The sequence below is a fragment of the Aquarana catesbeiana genome, linkage group LG07, assembly GCF_042186555.1.
Source record: "Aquarana catesbeiana isolate 2022-GZ linkage group LG07, ASM4218655v1, whole genome shotgun sequence".
Taxonomy (NCBI): domain Eukaryota; kingdom Metazoa; phylum Chordata; class Amphibia; order Anura; family Ranidae; genus Aquarana; species Aquarana catesbeiana.
In genome coordinates, this window is record NC_133330.1 from 73,063,858 (window position 1) to 73,084,551 (window position 20,694).

A 20,694-nucleotide genomic window follows, 5' to 3' on the forward strand; every position below is an offset into this window, starting at 1 on the left:
AAGCCTGACAGGACCTCTTTAATGTGAGATCTGGGGTCAAAAAAGACCTCAGATCTCACATTTACACTTAAAAGCAATGAAAAAAAAAAAAATTATTTTTCATTAAAAAAAAAATTGTCCCTTTTAAAGTCGTTGGACTGAAGTGACGTTTGACGTCACTGCCTTCATCCAATGGCATAGAGTCAAGTAGGGGCTAACATTCCCTCACTTGACTTAGTGCCAACCACCTTTCCCGCCAATGATAAGTGATCTCGCTGCAAATGCGCCGTGGAGACCACTTTTATCTTAAAGTGGACCGCCTGCCATTGAAGAAAATTATGGGGTTATGGCAGCTATCTGCTGCCATAACAACGGTATTTAATGCCAAAGGACCGACGTATATATCGACATCGGGCGGTCCAGAAGTGGTTGTATACCCCAGAAATTAAATATGAACAAAACATATCGCCCTATAGTGTTTACTTGTCTGAACTAAGAGCACTAAGTGTCATTTCTGTCTGCTGCTTCATTCTTCTGCTATCAGCATGAGTCACTTCTGACAAGCTTTCCTGACATCAAGAGAAAAAAGGTGACCGGGGAGGGAGCTCCAGCTGATTGACAGCCTCAGTTCTGTTCCTGTGTGCTGTGTGGAGGACTGTCAGAGCTTTCCTCACTGAGCACTGCAGTGTGTTACTTCAGGTCCCTGCCCCCTGTTTTCTGACAGTTCAGACAAGCTTTATAAATTCCAGACTTAACTGGGTATACACTATATTGTCAAAAGTATTGGGACACCTGCCTTTACACTCACATTAACTTTGGACCTTGCTTTATGCACTGGTCATGTTGGAACAGGAAGGGGCCATCCCCAAACTGTTCCCACAAAGTTGGGAGCATGAAATTGTCCAAAATGTCTTGGTATGCTGACGCCTTAAGAGTCCTCTTCACTGGAACTAAAAGGCCAAGCCCACATCATAATCCCCCCTCCATCAAATAATTTGGATCAGTGCACAAAGCAAGGTCCAAAAAGACATGGATGAGCGAGTTTGGGGCGGAGGACTGGCCGGACCTCAACCTGATGGAACACCTTTGGGATGAATTAGAGAGGAGACTGCGAGCCAGGCCTTCTCGTTCAACCTCAGTGCCAGACCTCACAAATGTGCTTCTGGAAGAATGGTCAAACATTCCCATAGACAAACTCCTAAACCTTGTGGACAGCCTTCCCAGAAGAGTTGAAGTTGTTATAGCTGCAAAGGGTGGACCAACTCAATATTGAACCCTACAGACTAAGACTGGGATGCTATTAACCACTTTAAGACCATCCACCGCACATATACTGCGGCAGGGTGGCTCTATTGTGCGAAATGACAAACCTGTATGTCGTTTCATGCCAGAGATACTGTGGACGCGTGCAGTGTCCACCAGCCACCCGCGATTGCTGCACAGAGAGGCAGAACGGGGATCCCCGTTCTGACAGGGGACAACATGGAGATCTGCTGTTCCTAGTGATAAGGAACAGCAATCTCTGTGTTGTCCAGGTGAGCCCAGCCCCCATTCAGAATACACCCCTTCCTTGCCAGTGTCATTATATATTATCAAAGGGGAATTATATTGATCAAAGGGGAAAAGTTTGGGACTTTAGATGAGGCATATGACAGACCATTGGGTAAAATGTATAAACATATTTATTGTCAAAGGTGTAAACCTAGCACATGATAGTAGAACTGGAAATTTTGTTTCCCCAACATGAAAAAATGTCATATATAAATACACGTAAATGGTAAAACAGTACATGCCGGTATACAGGGCTCCATATAATACAATAATAAGTGGTAACAGACCAGGCTGTAATGCCCTGTACACACGGATAGGATTTTCCGATGGAAAATGTGTTATAGGACCTTGTTGTTGGAAATTCCGACCGTGTGTGGGCTCCATCACACATTTTCCATAGGAATTTCCGACACACAAAGTTTGAGAGCTTGCTATAAAATTTTCCGACAACAAAATCCGTTGTCGGAAATTCCAATCGTGTGTACACAAATCCGACGCACAAAGTGCCACGCATGCTCAGAATAAATACAGAGACGAAAGCTAGTGGCTACTGCCCCGTTTTTAGTCCCGGCGTATGTGGTTTACGTCACCGCGTTCAGAACGATCGGATTTTCCGACAACTTTGTGTGACCGTGTGTATGCAAGACAAGTTTGAGCCAACATCCGTCAGAAAAAATCCATGGATTTTGTTGTCGGAATGTCCGATCGTGTGTACAGGGCATCAGAGTATAAAAAAGAGACATGATGTAATGGAGTCATGACTACATACTGGATATGCCCAATGCGTTGCATATACCACTTTTCAGGGGCGAATGCGTCAACATGTCTGAAAATGACTTAAGTACCAATAATGCTAGTATTTTAACTCACAAAAAGGTGTATATGTATATATCATATAAAAGGAGAGGAATATCCAATCACGATAACTTACATGGGACTAAAAAGCAAAAACATGCAGTATTGTCGAACAAGGGGCCTGTAGAGTAGTCTGCCTCGGAAGCTGAGGTATGGGACCCGCAGGCAGCGCAGACACGCACAAAATAACCCCCTGGAAAAGAAACCTCCATGTGGGCTGGGTGATAGTGAGTTACCCCAAGATCTATAGGAAAATAAACGATGAGAGTCTCTCATATAGGATAGTGCTAGTAAAAGTGGGAATAAACACCTAACACACCTAAAACACCATAGGAGGATGTAGAAAAAAGGTGTAAAGTGTATATGTATAGAAGAACCAGAAAGTATGAAAGTAATTCAAGCTGAATGTTGGACAAATAAACAAGAGTGTGCAAAGTGTTGCATGAATCCACATGCTTACTGCCCATAGAAGGCAGGGATATGGGGAGGAAGGTAAATCGGATAGGTGCTCAAACAGACATAACATTCCCAAGAGTTACCTTGTGTTCATATATGGTAAAATAAATAGTAGTAGAATCCACCATGGGGTGTGCAGGTGAGAGACTGTGGTAGTGAGAACTTTATGTGCATTCCTGACAGATGCACGCAGGGCCCGCCCAGCGTCACACTGGCATGACAATGGAGGAGAGGCATTCACATATGGGCGGCCTTTGCCTCCCATGAATGGTGCCAAAATACCTCCCCACATGAATCAGCCAGAAGATGGACTAGACACCCACGTAGTGGTGCCAAAAAATGACGTCACGCATGAGCGTCGGATGTGACGCCGAACTGCAGTGGGCGGCCCACCGATCCCACAAGTTCCATCTCCATACAGAGTAAGGAGACTAGAGAAGGGGAGGGTGCCCAGTGCACATCACAGCTCCCGAAACACAGACAGCCAGACCGCCCCAATGTGGAAACTGCATGAAACTAAGCATATTGGCCACTGAAAAGGGGTAGAAAAAGGTGCTGGAATACCAGTCTAATATACATGTGAATATTGCATATATACACAAATGTATGGCCCGTCAGCCATACAGGACTCCATGGATATCAGATATATGGGAATCATAAAATCTCCATGTCATATGCCTCCATCCCTATTAAATTGTTCAAAAATACTGCATGTTTTTGCTTTTTAGCCCCATGTACATATTAGGATTGGATATTCCTCTCCTTTTTATGATATATACATATAAACTTTTTTTTTTTAAGTTAAATTATTAGAATTATTGGTACTTATGTCTTTTTCAGACATGTTGACACATTCGCGCCTGAAGAGTGGTTTGTACCACAAAACGCGTCAGACATATCCAGGATGTAGTCATGACTCTATTATGTCACGTCTCTTTTTTTACACTCTTACAGCTTGACCTGTTACTACCTAATATATTATTTTATCATATGGAGCCCTGTATACCGGCAACTGGCATGTACTGTTTTACCATTTACGTGTATTTATATATGACATGTTTTCATGTTGGGGACATATATGAAATTCACATGTATACTATTATGTGCTAGATTCACTCCTTTGACTATATATATATATATATATATATAAATATAAATTTTACCCAATGGTCTGTCATATGCCTCCTCCAAACTCCCAAACTTTTCCCTTTTGTCACTGATTTAGGGATGGAGACATATTCTTTATATGTCTCATTTAAAGTCCCACCCATTCTTTACTCTATTTATACATTGAGAAGTGCATTTTTTTAGCACTGATCACTGTAATGATGTCACTGGTCCCCAAAAAGTGACACTTGGGGTCAGATTTCTCCGCCGCAATGTCGCAGTCCCGCTAAAAACTAGTAAAAAACATTTTAAAAAATGTCCATAAATGAATCCCCTATTTTGTAGATGCTATAACTTTTGCGCAAACAAATCAATATACGCTTAATGAGATTCTTTTTTTTTTACCAAAAATATTATGTAGCAGAATACATATTGGCCTAAACTGATAAATAAATTTGTTTTTTTTATATTTTCTTTTTGGATATGTATTATAGCAGAAAGTAAAAAATATTGGGGTTTTTTTTCAAAATTGTTGGTCTTTTTTGTTTATAGCGCAAAAAATAAAAACCACAGAGGTGATCAAATACAACCAAAATAAAGCTCTATTTGTGGGAAAAAAAGGACATCAATTTTGTTTGGGTACAGCAATGAACGACCGCTCAATTGTCAGTTAAAGCGACGCAGTGCCGTATCGCAGAAAATGGCCTGGTCACTTAGGGAGTAAATCCTTCCGGGGCTGAAGTGGTTAAAGTTCATGTGCGTGTAAAGGCAGGCATCCCAATACTTTTGACAAAACGGTGTATAAGTGTTTACAAGCATTTTAACTAACCACCAAAAGATGGCTAAAGCGCGGTACTAGAGTTCTTGGAGGGCATCCATAGACGTCCTCCCAGAATTCCGCCCCCTGCGCCGTGAATCGGGCACGATCTGTCACCACTATGTCCTTCGAACACAGATGGCGGTAAAGGGCCAATCACAGTGGCCCTTTACCACATGATCAGCTGTGTCCAATCATTTGGCTTTCTGATAGCTACATGTTGAACTCCTGCTGGGGATGTCTCTTGTCACCAGAATCCCTAAATGATACGAGTAGCTGGGTATCATACCAGATGACCCCTGCTGTTTTTAATAAGACCACAAGTGACAAGCCATTGAGTACAGTGCTACTCAGTGGAAGAAGTACAAAGAAGTAGTACATTTGTTATATGAACAGCTCACCCAACTGCCACTATGTTAGAAAATGTCTTTATTAAAAACGGGAATTCTGTCTAAGTGCTTCTAATGTGTTAAAGCATTGCTCGGTAAATGAAAAACTTAGTTAGAATTTATTAGCTCAATAACATGTAGACGTATTGGAATTATTGACTTGCTCCTTTGATTTCTTGTTTTTCAGAACAGCAAGCCTGATTCTCTACTGAAAATGGAAGAGGAGCATAAATTGCAAAAAAATCCATTTTCAGCAATTAAAGACAGTAAATTCAAGTTTTCTTTCTCTGGCAAGAAGCTGTTCAGGTACACAAAGATGCATTAATGTTATGAGTAGTGCTGAGCTAATAATGATGATTTAAATATTCCCATTTCAGTAGGAATGGGCTTGTGTATTTGTACATTTCATAGGGGTGGTAAAGTTATTGCTGTCCTTGAAGAATGTTTACTTTTGTGACATTTATTGAACAATGAACATTGATTATACAGTATTATGAAGCAGTTGTAGAAGATTAGAAAAGAAAGCAAAGGATACCAAATTGATTATTTTATATTTATGGAGTTATTTGACCTCTATTTGATCAGATGCTGTTCTGTGTTTCCAGGGGTCATTTTAAAATGTTATTACGTACTTGTTGTTGCCTCTACTCTAAGCTCATTTTATCCTGATGGCTGATTTGTCACTTGACAGTCCTGATCTAGATGAGCTTACAGCAACCTGCAACATTGTGCTGTGTAAAGTCAGTAATTGGCTCATTGCTGAAAGTGGAACTCTAGCCACAACTTGTTTTTGGATTGAGTGTTGAAGAGCAGTGGTGGTCAGTTTGAAAGTGACAGAGGGCCTTAGTAAGGCCCCCAACACTCCCAAAGGGCCACACAGTTGCACTGGTTTCATGTGTTGAGGTGCATTGCATCAAGCTAGGCAACCTATTTAAAATGAATCGGCTGTAACAAATCTCAATGCCTGAAATTTCCAGCCCTGTTGCATTTCTTGCAGTGTACCACAAGTGGCAGAAAAATAAACTTCATTGGTGGTATCAGCAGCGGCAATAGTAACTCTCAGCATTGATATCAGTGGATGCAATATTAAAGTGTTTGTAAAGGGGAATTTTCTATTTTAAATAACAAACATGTTATAGTTACCTGCTCCATGCAATAGTTTTGCATAGAGCAGCCCAGATCCTACTCTTCTAGATTCCCCCGCCAGTGCTCCTGGCTCCTCTTCTTCCTTGGTTTGCCACCATAGGAAGCCAATTCCTATTGTAGCACACCTGAGGGCAAGATCCCAAGCTGCGCTGCCTGTGTCCATAGACTCAGACAGTGTTTCTCGGCCCCGCCCCCTACTCCCTCGTCAAATGATTTGATTGACTGCAGCAGGAGCCAGTGGCTCCCATTGCTATCAATCTGCCCTGTGTTAATAGAGAGAGCTGCTGCTCTCGGGCCCAGCGCTGGATTGAGATCAGCTCAGGTAAGTATAAGGGGGGCAGGTGGGGGGGGGGGGGATGCAGTGTCAGGACACTACCTTACAGTAGGGAAAATAATTATTTGATCCCTGCAGATTTTGTAAGTTTGCCCACTTACAAAGAAATGAAGGGTCTATACTTTTTATCATAGGTGTATTTTAAATGATAGAGACAGAATATCAACCAAAAGTACAGAAAAACACATGATACAAATGTTCTAAATTGAGTTGTAGTTCACTGAGTAAATTGATTATTTGATCTCCTACCAAACAACAATAATTCTGGCTCCCACAGACTGGCTAAAGTATGTGCTCATGTGGTACACAGATTAGTCCTGTCAATTTAAGATGGTGCTCCAAACGACAACTCGTGTGTATAAAAGACACCTGTCCACAGAATCTTTCTTCCATTCAAACCTCACCATCATGGGCAAGATTGACTTCAAGATTGTAGACCTGCACAAAGCTGGAATGGGCTACAAGACCACCAGCAAGAAACTTGGTGAAAAGGAGACAACTGTTGGAGCGATTATTTGCAAATGGAAGAAATACAAAATAACCATCAGTCGCCCTCGGTCTGGAGCTCCATGCAAGATTTCGCCTCATGGAGTAAGGATGATCATGAGAAAAGTGAGGGATCAGCCCAGAACTACACGGGAGGAGCTTGTGAAGGATATTAAGACAGTTGGGGCAACAGTCACCAAACAAACCATTGGTAATACAATACGCCGCCATGGATTGACATCCTGCAGCACCCACAAGGTCCCCCTCCTCAAGAAGGCACATGTACAGGCCCGTCTGAATCATTTAGATGTTCATTGGGAAGCTTCAGAGAATGACTGGGAGAAATGTCTGTGGTCAGATGAGACCAAAATTGAGCTCTTTGGCATTAACTAGACTCGCTGTGTTTGGAGGAAGAAAAATGCTGACTATGACCCTAAGAATACCATCCCTACAGTCAAGCATGGAGGTGGAAATATTATGCTTTGGGGCTTTTCCTCTGCTAAAGTTACAGGCCGACTTTTCCGCATTGAGGGCCAATGGACAGGGCCATGTATTGTAAAACCTTGGATGAGAACCTTCTTTCCTCAGCCAAAACACTGAAGATGGGTTGTGGATTGGTCTTCCAGCATGACAATGACCCAAAACATACCGTCATGGCAACAAAAGAGTGGCTCGAGAAGAAGCACATTAAGGTCATGGAGTGACCTAGGCAGTCTCCAGACGTTAATTCTATAGAAAATTTATGGAGGGGGCTGAAACTTTGAGTTGCCAAGCAACAGCCAAGAAACCTTAAAGCGTAATTCCACTTTTGTCGAAACAAACATTCCCCTCTGGGGGATCTATGTACATTGCAAGGATTATAACAAACTTCGTGGCAGATTCCTATCTTTTGTTTATTCTGAAGAAATCCCTCTGTTTCTCTGTGCCTCTGTTCTGAGTGGGTCTAATGGGAGTGGTTTCATAATTAACTGTCAGGTGTGCAGATGCAGATCACTACAGAGGAAATCTACTGGGCCTGCATCACTTTAGACGTGTTCCTATTGAAAGTATCTCTCCAAAAATTAGATTTTTGTTGCAAGGGATGCCTGACATCTGACTTGTATCTTAGGCAGACTTCTGGGAAAATTGGTGAGCCAATCACACAAGCAGGAAATTATGTTTCTGGGGGGTGGTCAGTACACACTCTATTTACAGAACAACTCCAGGTAGCCATATTGCAATGCATTCTCAGAAAATTACAGTGGCTGCAGATTGAAAAGGAAAGGTATTTCTTAATAACATTCAACTACAATATGATTACTGTTGCAGTTATATGCGCTATATTATTTTCTCTTTATTTGCTATTTTTTTTTCCCCACGAAAGTGGAGTTACCCTTTAACCACTTGCCAGCCACCCACCGTCCTTATACGTCGGCTGTTTGAAGAGGATTATCGTTGTTATGGCAGCATTTAGCTACCATAACCCCGGTACCCTCTTCAAGAGTGGGCGGTTGGCTTTCAGATAAAAGTGGTCTCTGTGGTGGATTCACAGCGAGATCACTTTTATCGGTGGCGGGAGAGGGGCCCCCCTCCCATTGCGCTCAGGTACCCTCCTGCGCTTACCGGAGCCGCCAGCAGCGGTGAAGGCGTTCAGATCCTTCTTCGTGTGTGGTATGGAGCTGAGTGAGGGGAAGATGGGCCCCCACCCAGCTCCATACCATTGCAGGGCGGAAGCGATGTCGAAACATCACTTCCGTCCATAGCTCTTAAAGGGACTTTTTTTTTAATTACTTTTTTTTTTTTTTTTTTTTTTTGTTTGCATTTTAGTCTAAATATGAGATCTAAGGTCTTTTTGACCCCCGATCTCATATTTAAGAGGTCCTGCCATGCATTTTTTCTATTACAAGGGATGTCTACATTCCTTGTAATATGAATAAAAGTGACACAATTTTTTTTTTAAAAGAACAGTGTAAAAATAAAAAGTAAAATAAATAAGAAAAAAAAATCTTTAGCGATCCCCGTCTCGCCAAGCTCGCGCACAGAAGCGAACGCATACGTGAGTAGCGCCTGCATATGTAAACGGTGTTCAAACCACACATGTGAGGTATCGCCGCAATCGTTAGAGCGTGAGCAATAATTCTAGCTCTAGACCTCCTCTGTAACTCAAAACATGCAACCTGTAGAATTTTTTAAACATCGCCTATGGAGATTTTTAAGGGTAAAAGTTTGTTGCCATTCCACAAGCAGGCGCAATTTTGAAGCGTGACATGTTGGGTATCAATTTACTTGGCGTAACATCATCTTTCACAATATAAAAAAAAATTGGGCTAACTTTACTGTTGTCTTATTTTTTAATTAAAAAAGTGTACTTTTTCCCAAATAAAAAGTGCGCTTGTAAGACCCCTGCGTAAATACGGTGTGACAACGTATTGCAATGACCGCCATTTTATTCTCTAGGGTGTTAGGAAAAAAAAAAAATGTTTGGGGTTCAAAGTAATTTTCTAGCAAAAAACTGTTCAAAACCAGTAAACACCAACTCTCAAAACGAGGCTCTGTCCTTAAGTGGTTAAGATTTAGAGAAGATCTGTAAAAGAGTGAACCAAAATTCCTCCTGAGATGTGTGCAAACCTGATAACCAACTAGAGGAAATGTCTTACCTCTGCTTGCCAACCAGGGTTTCTCCAACAATTAGTAATATCATGTTTTGCTTGGGGATCAAATACTTTTTTTACTTACTGAACTTTAACTCAATTTATAACATTTGTATTGTGTGTTTTTTCTGGATTTTTATAATACACCTATGATAAAAAATGATAGACCCTTCATTTCTTTGTAAGTGGACAAACTTACAAAATCTGCAGGGGATCAAATAATTGTTTCCCCCACTGTACATCCCTGTTTAACAAATTGTGATCTTTTGTGACGTAACATTAGAGAGATGGTCTCTTACACGATCGTACAGTCACCTTGTTCTCCTGGCTACATTTTGTTTTTTGCATGTCTGGCAACAGATAACATATACTACATACCTCGCCTAACAATTGACCAGTTGTTTAATATCACAATTAGCACTATTGACATGCAATACAACATTGTGAGAATTGCCTAAATGGACACAGGTAAAAGTCTTGTTATTTTTTAACTGAGCAAAACAAACTAAGGGAAAGTATATTAGGTGCCCCCTGGGCCACGAACCAAACCCCGTCAGATAATATCTCCCTCAAATCTGAATCTTCCAGTAAAATGGGTAAATATCTATATACAGTATATTATCTTCATATTGTCTTTAAATTCCAAACTATAGCATATTGTAAAGATTATAGATCTACAATTTTAGGTCTCCTGTCTCCCCTCTTTCTCAACATTTCTGTCTCTTAAGAAGCTCTCTCATAGGATATGAAGTGGTTTCATACAGTGCCTTGAAAAAGTATTCATACCCCTTGGAATTTTCCACATTTTGTCATGTTACAACCAAAAATGTAAATGTATTTTATTGGGATTTTATGTGATAGACCAACACAAAGTGGCACATAAGTGTGAAGTGGAAGGAAAATGATAAAAAATGTTTAAAATTTTTTACAAATATGTGATAAGTGTGGCGTGTATTTGTAATCAGCCCCCCTGAGTCAATACTTTGTAGAACCACCTTTTGCTACAATTGCAGCTGCAAGCCTTTTGGGGATGTCTCTACCAGCTTTGCTCATCTAGAGTGACTTTTTTTCCATTCTTCTTTGCAAAATAGCTCAAGCTCTGTCGGATTGGATGGAGAGCGTCTGTGAACAGCAATTTTCAAGTCTTGAAAACTGGTCTGGACTTTTACTGGGCCATTCTAACACGTGAATATGTTTTGATCTAAACCATTCCATTGTAGCTCTGGCTGTATGTTTAGGGTCATTGACCTGCTGGAAGGTAAACCTCCGCCCCCCAGTCTCAAGTCTATTGCGGGCTCTAACAGGTTTTCTTCTAAGATTGCCCTGTATTTGGCTCCATCCATCTTCCCATCAACTCTGACCAGCTTCCCTATCCCTGCTGAAGAAAACATCCTCACACAGCTGCCACCACCATGTTTCACGTTGGGGATGGTGTGTTCAGGGTGATGTGCAGTGTTTAGTTTTCCACCACACATAGCGTTTTGCATTCAGGCCAAAAAGTTCAATTTTGGTCTCACCAGAGAGAGCACCTTCTTCCACATGTTTGCTGTGTCCCCCACATGGCTTCTCGCAGACTGCAAATGGGACTTCTTATGGCTTTCTTTCACCAATTACTTTCTTTTTGCCACTCTTCCATAAAGGCCAGATTTGTGGAGTGCATGACTAATAGTTGTCCTGTGGACAGATTCTCCCACCTGAGCTGTGGATCTCTGCAGCTCCTCCAGAGTAACCATGGGCCTCTTGGCTCCTTCTCTGAATAATTCTCTCCTTGCCCGGCCTGTCAGTTTAGGTGACCGCCATGTCTTGGTAGGTTTGCAGTTGTGCCATACTCTTTCCATTTTCAGATGATTGATTGAACAGTCCTCCGTGAGATGTTCAAAGCTTGGGATATTTGTTTATAACCTAACCCTGCTTTAAACTACTCCAACTTTATCCCTGAACTTTCTAGTGTGTTCCTTGGCCTTCATAATGCTGTTTGTTCACTAAGGTTCTCTAACAAACCTCTGAGGATTTAAAAAAACAGCTGTAATTTAGAGAGATTAAACTACACAAAGGTGGACTCTATTTACTAATTAGGTGACTTCTGAAGGCAATTGTTTCCACTAGATTTTAGTTAGGGACATCAGAGTAAAGGGCCCTGAATACAAAAGCACACCACACTTTTCAGATATTTATTTGTAAAAAAAAAAAAATTGAAAACCATTTTTCATTTCCCATCCACTTCACAATTATGTGCCACTTTGTGTTGGTCTATAACATAAAATCCCAATAAAATACATTTACGTTTTTGGTTGTAACATGACAAAATGTGTAAAATTTCAAGGGATATAAAAACTTTTTCAAGGCACTGTATATGCCCTTCAAAGAGACTAATTGTAGCCCCACTCCAGGAATCTCCCACCACTGCTGACACCTATCAAAATCCTTTTTGATGGAGTATGTACGCTTAGCCTTCATAAACTGGCCCTTAGGTATAGCTTTGGTGTCAGTTGTCGAAGCAAGAATACTCCAGCATTGGTGCTATGGACTGCAATAACACTCCTACTATTGGCGTTGGTGGCTACAATAATAACCCCCAGTACTACTAAACCCCACCCCCAACATTGGTAGTCAATGGCAATATTATTTAAGCCCCCGCCTCTCACATTGGTGGTCATTGATAGTAACTTTTACCCCCATTGAATTGGTGGTCAGTAGCAGTGTTTCATAGGCAGCTGTCAGCATACCCTATATAAATAACCTTTTGATTAATTCCTTAACTCCTTGGCCCTGGCAGTACGCATATGTGCAGCCTCTCGGCGTGTGGGTCTTAATGCCGAGTGGCCGCATATATGTGGGCCTGTGTAAACTACTTACTGTGCTGAGAGCACGCTCTGTGAACACTACCAGCATGGTAGCCGGTGGGGATCGGTAAGCTCCTGATGCATACTTCCAATCGGGAGCTTTCTGTTCATGTGACCACTGTGACAGCCAATCACAGCGACAATAAATATATATTTGCCAGCACACCACAGATCTTCAGTCCAAACGTTTTTTTTTTTTAAAGCATGATCACATCACAAGCAAGAGAGTGCAACATTTTCGGAGTCACGCAGGACCCTTTTGTCAGGTATGTGATTATCATCAACATCACATGCCTGACGAAGGGGTTCTGCATGACTCCAAAATGTTGCACTCTCTTGTAGAGGTCGACCGATATATCGGCCGGCCGATATATCGGCCGGATTGTGCTGATAAAAAAAGCCGATTATAACTTCAGCGGGACTTGCAAATGACTTCTGTAATAGAAGTCAATTGCAAGTTGTCTGAAGTTTGTCTTCTCTCCTCCCTGGGCAGCCTGCCAAGTCTGATAAGAAGATACATTTGTATCTCTTCGGGTTCTTTTATCAATAGACTGAACTCAGTGTGTAGAATTTCTCAGTTTAACCATTTAAAGACTAAATCTTTTTTGACATTTGTTGCTTACAAGTAAAAATCCTTTATTTTCTGCTAGAAAATCACTTGGAACCCCCAAACATTATATATATTTTTTTAGCAGAGACCCTAGGGAATAAAATAGCGGTTGTTGCAATATTTTATGTCACACGGTATTTGCGCAGCGGTCTTTCAAACGCATTTTTTTTTTAAAAATACACTAATTAAAAAAAAAAAAAAATAAGCAATAAAGTTAGCCCATTTTTTTCGTCCAAAAGTTTTGATTACCTGTTTTTGTGTATTTAATATTTAAGATATAGTTTTTTTTTTTTTAAATCTAAATTCTACATACAAGTGAACTGATTGGAGGTTTGTTTTGTTCAATAAATGTTTAAATGTAAAAAATTTTCTGTATCACTTATTACTTAAGGCTGCTTTCACACTGGAGCGAGCAGGCGTTGACGGTAAAACGCTGTTAGTTTTAGCGGCGCTTTACCGTCATTTTAGCGGCGCTATTCGGCTGCTAGCGGGGCGCTTATAACCCAGCTAGCGGCCGAGGAAGGGGTTAAATGCACTCCTGAAGTGCTGCTGCCGAAACGCTTTGCAGGCGCTTCGGCAGCGGTGCACATTCATTTCAATGGGCAGGAGTGGTGGAGGAGCGGTATACACCGTTCCAAAGATGCTGCTTGCAGGACTTTTTTTAACATCCTGCCAGCGCATCGCCTCAGTGTGAAAGCACTCGGGATATCACACTGAGACTGCAGGGGAGCCGTTTTACAGGCACTTTTACAGGCGCTATTTTTAGCCCAAAAGCGCCTAAAAAACGCCCCAGTGTGAAAGGGATCTAACTGTTAGATTTTATGAGATGAAGGGGGAAAAAAAAATGAAAAAAAAAATCGGCCTAATATATCGGCCCAAAAAAATTGGCATCATATATCGGCCATCGGCCATCGCGATTTCTAAATATCGGCATCGACTAGAGAAAAACCCATATCGGTCGACCTCTACTCTCTTGCTTATGATTAGATCATGCTTTATTAAAAACAGTTTGGACTGAAGATCCGTGCTGTGCTGGCAAATATATTTATTGTGACTTTCATGATCAAGTCTCCAGCTGGTGGCTGCTACAGCACCCAGCATCGTATAGCTTTCCCCAGGAATGTGTGCGATGGGAATATGGACTAATAGCCAACTACAGTGGTCACATGACCTGAATGCCCACCTCCGCCTCCCGGCATCGTAAACCTCTTAAAGGGCCTGGAGGCTCTGGCGCTAATAGGTTAAAAAAATACTTTTATTCTGGGGCCCACTGTAATCCTTCCCATTGAAGTGTAATGCCTCCCCTTATTGGGCACGCTTTTCCTTCCCGACTAATGTAATAATCTAACATCTTTTTGTGTATCACAGCTCCAAGGGAATCAAGCCACCAAACAGTCCTAGCATCTTCGGATCCCTTCAGAATTTTAAAGAAGATAAAAACAAGCCAGTCAGAGATGAGTATGAATATGTTTCCGATGACGGTGAGCTGAAAATTGACGAATTTCCCATCAGAAGAAAGAAATCAACAACGACAAAGAGAGATCTATCATGTAAGATCAGACCCTATCTGTATATAAAATGATGCAAACATAGTTCTTGTTATTTGTTTTTTATAAATGACATTCTATTTTACATATAGTAAAAACTGTATCAATAATCATATCAGAGGGTAATCTGACTTTAGGTAGTGACTCAGTTTATTACCCTCCTTGTTATTGCACGCATGTATGAACATATTCCTTATCTTCTCTCTAAAGAAAGATGTTATGTAATTGAAAGGGGTTCTAGAACATCTAGAACTTTTTTTTTTTTTAGTTTTGCATAAAATAGGCTCTTTTTTTTCTTGCCAATGTAAAAAGTCAAATGAGCATCTCAAAAGTCCAATATCCTTTATTAATAACTTGAGTAACAATAGGGAAACAGAGGCAGCCAACATGTTTGCAGGCCAACAATCTTCCCTTTACCAGGGCTTAAACAATATAGTGAGAATTATTTAAATGGACTCCAAACAAAGTTCATCAACTTTTTCTTTTAGCAGGTTAAATGATTTACAGTTGGTATGCTGTGCATGTTTTGCAAGTGACTATGCTGGTAACAACTGGATTAAAACCTTTTTTTTTTTTTTTTTTTTTATTCTTTTATTCAACCTTTGTTACTGGCACAATCATTTGAAAATACACTTATGATATAGACACTACAGCTTGCAAATACATTTTCCTGCCAGATGTAAAACTTCTGTGTAGAAACTTTGTTTTGAGTCCAATTGGATACCTTTTGCTATATTGTTGAAGGGAGATCTTTGGCTGCCTGTTGCTTCCCTTTTGTTATTCAAGTTACTATTAATGGACCTTTGACTGTTGAGATGACTCTTTTGACTTATTTTACATTAGTGTTTCTTGAGTTGGGTGGCCAACACTGGCTTTGTTGGAGAGCTACCAAACCTGTGCCATTAGGCTTATTCAATGACCCCTTCTCACAGGTTAAAGATCTGCATCCAGCACCTCACCTTATTACTGTCTGTGTCCATGCTGGAGAGATTAACTATTATTTTTAGTCCTGGTGAGCAAAATCTGGTGCAGCTTTGCCTAGAAACCAGCTTCCAAGTTGTGTTGTCAAAGCTTAGTTAAACAAGCTGAAGTTAGAAGCTGATTGGCTACCATGCACAGCTGCACCAAATTCTGAGTGCTCCCTTAGTAAATCTCTCCCAAAATGATGAGGAATCCAAACTTTTGAGTTGTCATGGGAATAGGAGGTTAAGGCAAATCTTATGATGAGTAAACCTGTTCTTGTGTTGAAGTGGAAGTTAACCCAAAGCTGACTGACTAAATCTCCTGGCAGCCACATTCTAAAACGAATCTATGTAGCCCTGTAAAGAAGAAATTGCTATTCATACCTTTTCTGGGGCCGATCCAGTCTGGTCTTCAGAGGCGGATGCTGTGTGGAAGAGAGAACTGACAACAGCTATGAAATGGCTGGACTTACTATGGGGCTTCTGTTGTCGGCTGCCTCTCCTGCACACTCCCACACAGTGAAGCCGCCGCTGACCACTCAGACTGGGACCGGACTGGGGTGGCTGCAGAACAGGTAGGTATAGCGATTTGTTCTTTACAGGGCTAGATAGATTAGTTTTAGAATTTGGCTGCGAGTAGGTTTAGAGATAGTTAGGTGTTGGCTGAACTTCTACTTTACTTTAACCACTTGCCGACCGCCTCACGTACATTTACTGCGGGGCGGTGGCTCTTCTGCGCAGAATCGTGTACCTGTACGTGATTCTGCACTTCAGGGTCTGAGGCGCACACGCTGTGATTGGACACAGCGTGAGCCAATCAGCGGGACCGGCGGACTCAATGTCCACTGCCACCCAGCGATCGTTCTGGAGAGAAGCAGAACGGCGGTCTGCCTATGTAAACAAGGCAGATCGCCGTTCTGTCAGTATAGAAGGTAGTAATCTTGTGTTTCTGCTAAGCAGGAGCACGGAACCCTGCCTTCCCACAGTACATGCACTTCTCCCACAGTTAGTAAACACTCCCTAGGCACACATTTAACCCTTTGATCATCCCTGATGTTAACCCCTTCCCTGCCAGTGTCATTAGTACAGTCACAGTGCATATTTTTAGCAATGATCACTGTATTAGTGTCACTGGTCCCTAAAAAAAAAAAAGTGTCTGATTTGTCCACCGCAATATCGCAGTCCCGCTATAAGTCGCTGATCGCCCCCATTAAATTATATAAATATATCCCATAATTTGTAGACGCTATAAGTTTTGCACAAACCAATCAATATACGCTTATTGGGATTTCTTTTACCAAAAATATGTAGTAGAATACATATTGGCCTAAATTTATGAAGAAATTCGATTTTTTTTTTTTTCTTCCATTTTTTTATTGGATGTGTTTTATAGCGCAAAAAATAAAAACCGCAGAGGTGATCAAATACCACCAAAAGAAAGCTCTTGTGGGAAAAAAAGGACATCAATTTTATTGGGGAATATCGTCGCACGACTGCGCAATTGTCAGTAAAAATAACGCAGTGTCGTATCTCAAAAGATGGCCTGGTCGTGAAGGGGGGGAAACCTTCCGGAGCTAAAGTGGTTAAGAAGTAACACAGGAAGCTGTTTAGTTCCAGGCTGGTAAGCATTGGTGTCATGCTGTAGCTTTATTTATTCTCTTGGTCGTCGACTCACAAGGTCGTGACTAAAAGATGAGGATGATGGCCCTAGAGCTTGGACCTTTAAATACAGTCCAGCAGGCAATGGTTATAATGAGGCTCATTTACTAAAGGATTTGTAAATCGTAATTTTTTTTTTGTGTGAAGGGTCTCAACTTCTTTAGGCTTCATTCACATCTTGGCATATGGGGGCGACAATCACAGTAAAATCGTGTAAATAGAATCGCAGGATGTCCATCACCCAAAGGAAGCTCATGTTCTTCTTCTGGGCGACAGGTGTCTCGTGATTCTGTTTGCGTGATTTTACTGTGGTTGTTGCCCGAAGAATCACGGGAACATCGCACCGTGTTTGGGGTGCTATTGAAATTGATGGAAGTCGCACAAGGAAGGCACGGGCTTTCCGCGATTTGCTGCTATTGCGCGCAGATGTGAACGGAGCCTTAGTAAATCGGCCTCGTTTTGTGCACATAACCCAGTGACAACTATGTTTCAGTTTCCAGAAGTCAGATTGTTGAAAGATACTATTTTAATAGGTTGCTATAGGTTACTGCATTTGCAACATCGGTTTTTAATGCAAGCCACCTAGTATAAATTGACACCTGATTGCTGTCTTGTCCCATTTTGTACGCTGTCTGTTTTTAGCATGACAGGTGTCCTGTAGTCCAGCAAGCATGCAATCGCCTCTTGTCTTCTAGTTTACTAAATGCAGTAGTAAACTGTAATATATTTTTGTAACAAGTAATTATTTTGTTCTTAGTTTTATCAGATACAAAGGAATCTCCGCCACTGGTACCGCCCAAGAAGCCCAAAATCCAAGAGAAGTATAAGGTATGAAAGTAACATTTCCCAGTATGCCTTCAACCTTGGTCTCTGTTTCATATAAGCTCGGCACCCACTGAGTATTTGATTGGTAATTGATTTTTGTTTGAATTAATAGTTTTTTGTTTTTTTTCAAAGGGCTAAACTGACTATGTATACGATAAATACATTTTGATACAGTTACACATTCTTTACAGCCTATTTATAATATATAACACGCATTTTTTCCATGCGTTCGTGTTTCAAACTTGGATGTTGCAGCCAGTTTTTTCACATCAGCTTGGAGATCGATTTCCTTATATGAAATTAGAGTTCTTGTCTGCATTGTTCAGGCTTGTTCACATTTAAAAAGAGGCTTTACATGAATGTGTGTTGCCGTCCATTTTTGTTGCATAACAACATTTGGAAATTATTCCATTTCTTTAAACCAGACAGTGCAAGTCAACACATCAAAATGCAGCATGGGGATCATTTTCTGTACACCTCAGCTGAACATATTGGTGTTAACGGGCCCGTCTAAAAACAGTGAATTTATCATGTCCATAAAATTGGTTTTGTGCTAGAAAATCTGTGGAAAATCACATCGGAGCATCTGGTTTGAACAAACCCTGAATATGAAGCAGCTGGTCATGATTTTAAATAGAAAAGTTTGGTGTTACTTTGCTTAGATCTATTGCAGCACCATCCATGCCTATTTTTTGGCTTCATTTTTGAATGCAAAGTATTATTTTAGTGCAATAAATAAATGTTTGGCCTCTTTCACACGGACGATCCGTATGTCTGTTTTTCATCCTTCCGTTTTCAGATGAAAAACGGACATACATTCATCCCTATGGAGCATCGGATGTCAGCGGTGACATGTCCGCTGACATCCGCCCCCGCTCCGATCCGAAAAGTGTAACGGAGGAAAAACCTACTTTTCCATCCGTTATCGGATCGGGTGACGACGGACACTACGGTCCGTCATCATCCGATCCCCCCATAGGGGAGAGCAGCGCTCTGACAGGTCCGCCGCTGCACAGCGTGCAGCGATGCACCTGTCATCTTCCTGCTCAGCGGGCATCGGCGGAGCGATCCCCGCTGAGCCAGCGGATGTTCACGGGGCGGATCATCACTGATCCGCCCCGTGAGAAAGAGGCCTAAATCTTGTGTTAGACATGTTTTGTAACCTCACCATGCAAGTCATTTGGAATCAACAGATGTATGTCTTTTGAAAAAACATTAAATAACTAATTTTATTATATATTCTGATCATTTCAACTTATTTTATAACAGATGGAGACTTGGCCAAGTTTGGTTTGCTGAATTTGGCAATTACATAGCTGATTAATATGCATTAATTAAAACATTTTGCTAAGATATAAATTAGTAAATGTTTTTTCTTAAAAAATGAAAATCTCTTTAATCACAAGCAATGGGGTAAACCATCTTCCACTCATTCAGCATGTTAAAGTAGTTGAAGGCAAAAGTTTTATTTTTTTACTTTACTGCATTTTATGCAGTAAGGTAAAAAACCTTCTGGGTGCAGCTGCCCCTTCAGCCCCCCTTATGCTTACCTGAGCCCGATATTGACCCAGCAATGTGCATGAGAGCAACGGCTCCCCTAGGTCTCTCTCTCCGCATTGGCTCACACAGCAGCAGAAGCCATTGGCTCTTGCTGCTGTCAATCACTGCCAATGAGCCAATGTGGAGATGGTAGGGCTGAGCCATGCTCTGTGTGTGAATGAACGTACACAGCGTGGCTTGGGAGCAAGCCTGCTGAAGTGCCCCTATAGCAAGCAGCTTGCTATTAGAGGCAATCGGCGTGGGGGAGGAGCCAGCACCACTGGCGGGGGACACAAAAAAAAAGAGGAGGATCAGGGCTGCTCTGTGCAAAACCATTGCACAGAGCAGGTAAGTATGACATGTTTTTTTTTTTTTTTTAATAGAATTACTCCAACCATTAGACCAGCCATTCTCCACCAGGGTTCGTGGAAATCTAGGGGTCCTTCATTGGTTGCTGTGGTTCCCTTGAGCTGTGGCCTTTTTGACCTCTCATTTGATGGTGATTGGGTCCAACACCACTTGACAGAGCTAGTGGCTTGACACCAATCCATACCTGTCCATAAGGGGGGCATTCTGACCTCCACCGTAGGGGTTGCATCTTTCCAACTGACCACTAATGTAGCGTTTTTGCTATTGACCCCTGTTGAATTGGTTTTAGTATGGGTTCCCCAAGACATGGTATGTTACATATTCCTCAGGAGTAAGAAGCTAAGAAAGGCTGCTCTTGACTGATATTTCAAGAGTACCTAAACGTTTCAAATATCTGTGCCAATTATAAAAATCTCAGTTAGTGTTGAAATACTAACCAGTCAGCTGGAATAGGCTTTGTCTGCATCCCACCAGTTGCTGTCTACACTCTATCTCTTCTCCATAGTTCCATGTTAGGAAGAGACATTGATTGACTGCCTCTGCTTTACAAAGTTCCGTGGTAAGGAGGCAGTAATAGAAATGGTACCCAG

The 20,694-nt window shown here is 41.4% G+C and overlaps 1 protein-coding gene across 3 annotated transcripts in view; it reads left to right on the forward strand.

Annotated features, from left to right (window-relative positions):
- PHF2 (PHD finger protein 2) overlaps positions 1-20,694 on the forward strand; it is a 441,387-nt gene that overhangs the window by 356,958 nt on the left and 63,735 nt on the right. For all 3 annotated transcript variants that reach the window (XM_073592328.1, XM_073592327.1, XM_073592329.1), the window contains exons 14-16: positions 5,342-5,460; positions 14,572-14,753; positions 18,129-18,199. In XM_073592328.1, coding sequence (XP_073448429.1) covers positions 5,342-5,460; positions 14,572-14,753; positions 18,129-18,199 — 372 coding nt within the window. The remainder of the gene's footprint in view (positions 1-5,341; positions 5,461-14,571; positions 14,754-18,128; positions 18,200-20,694) is intronic.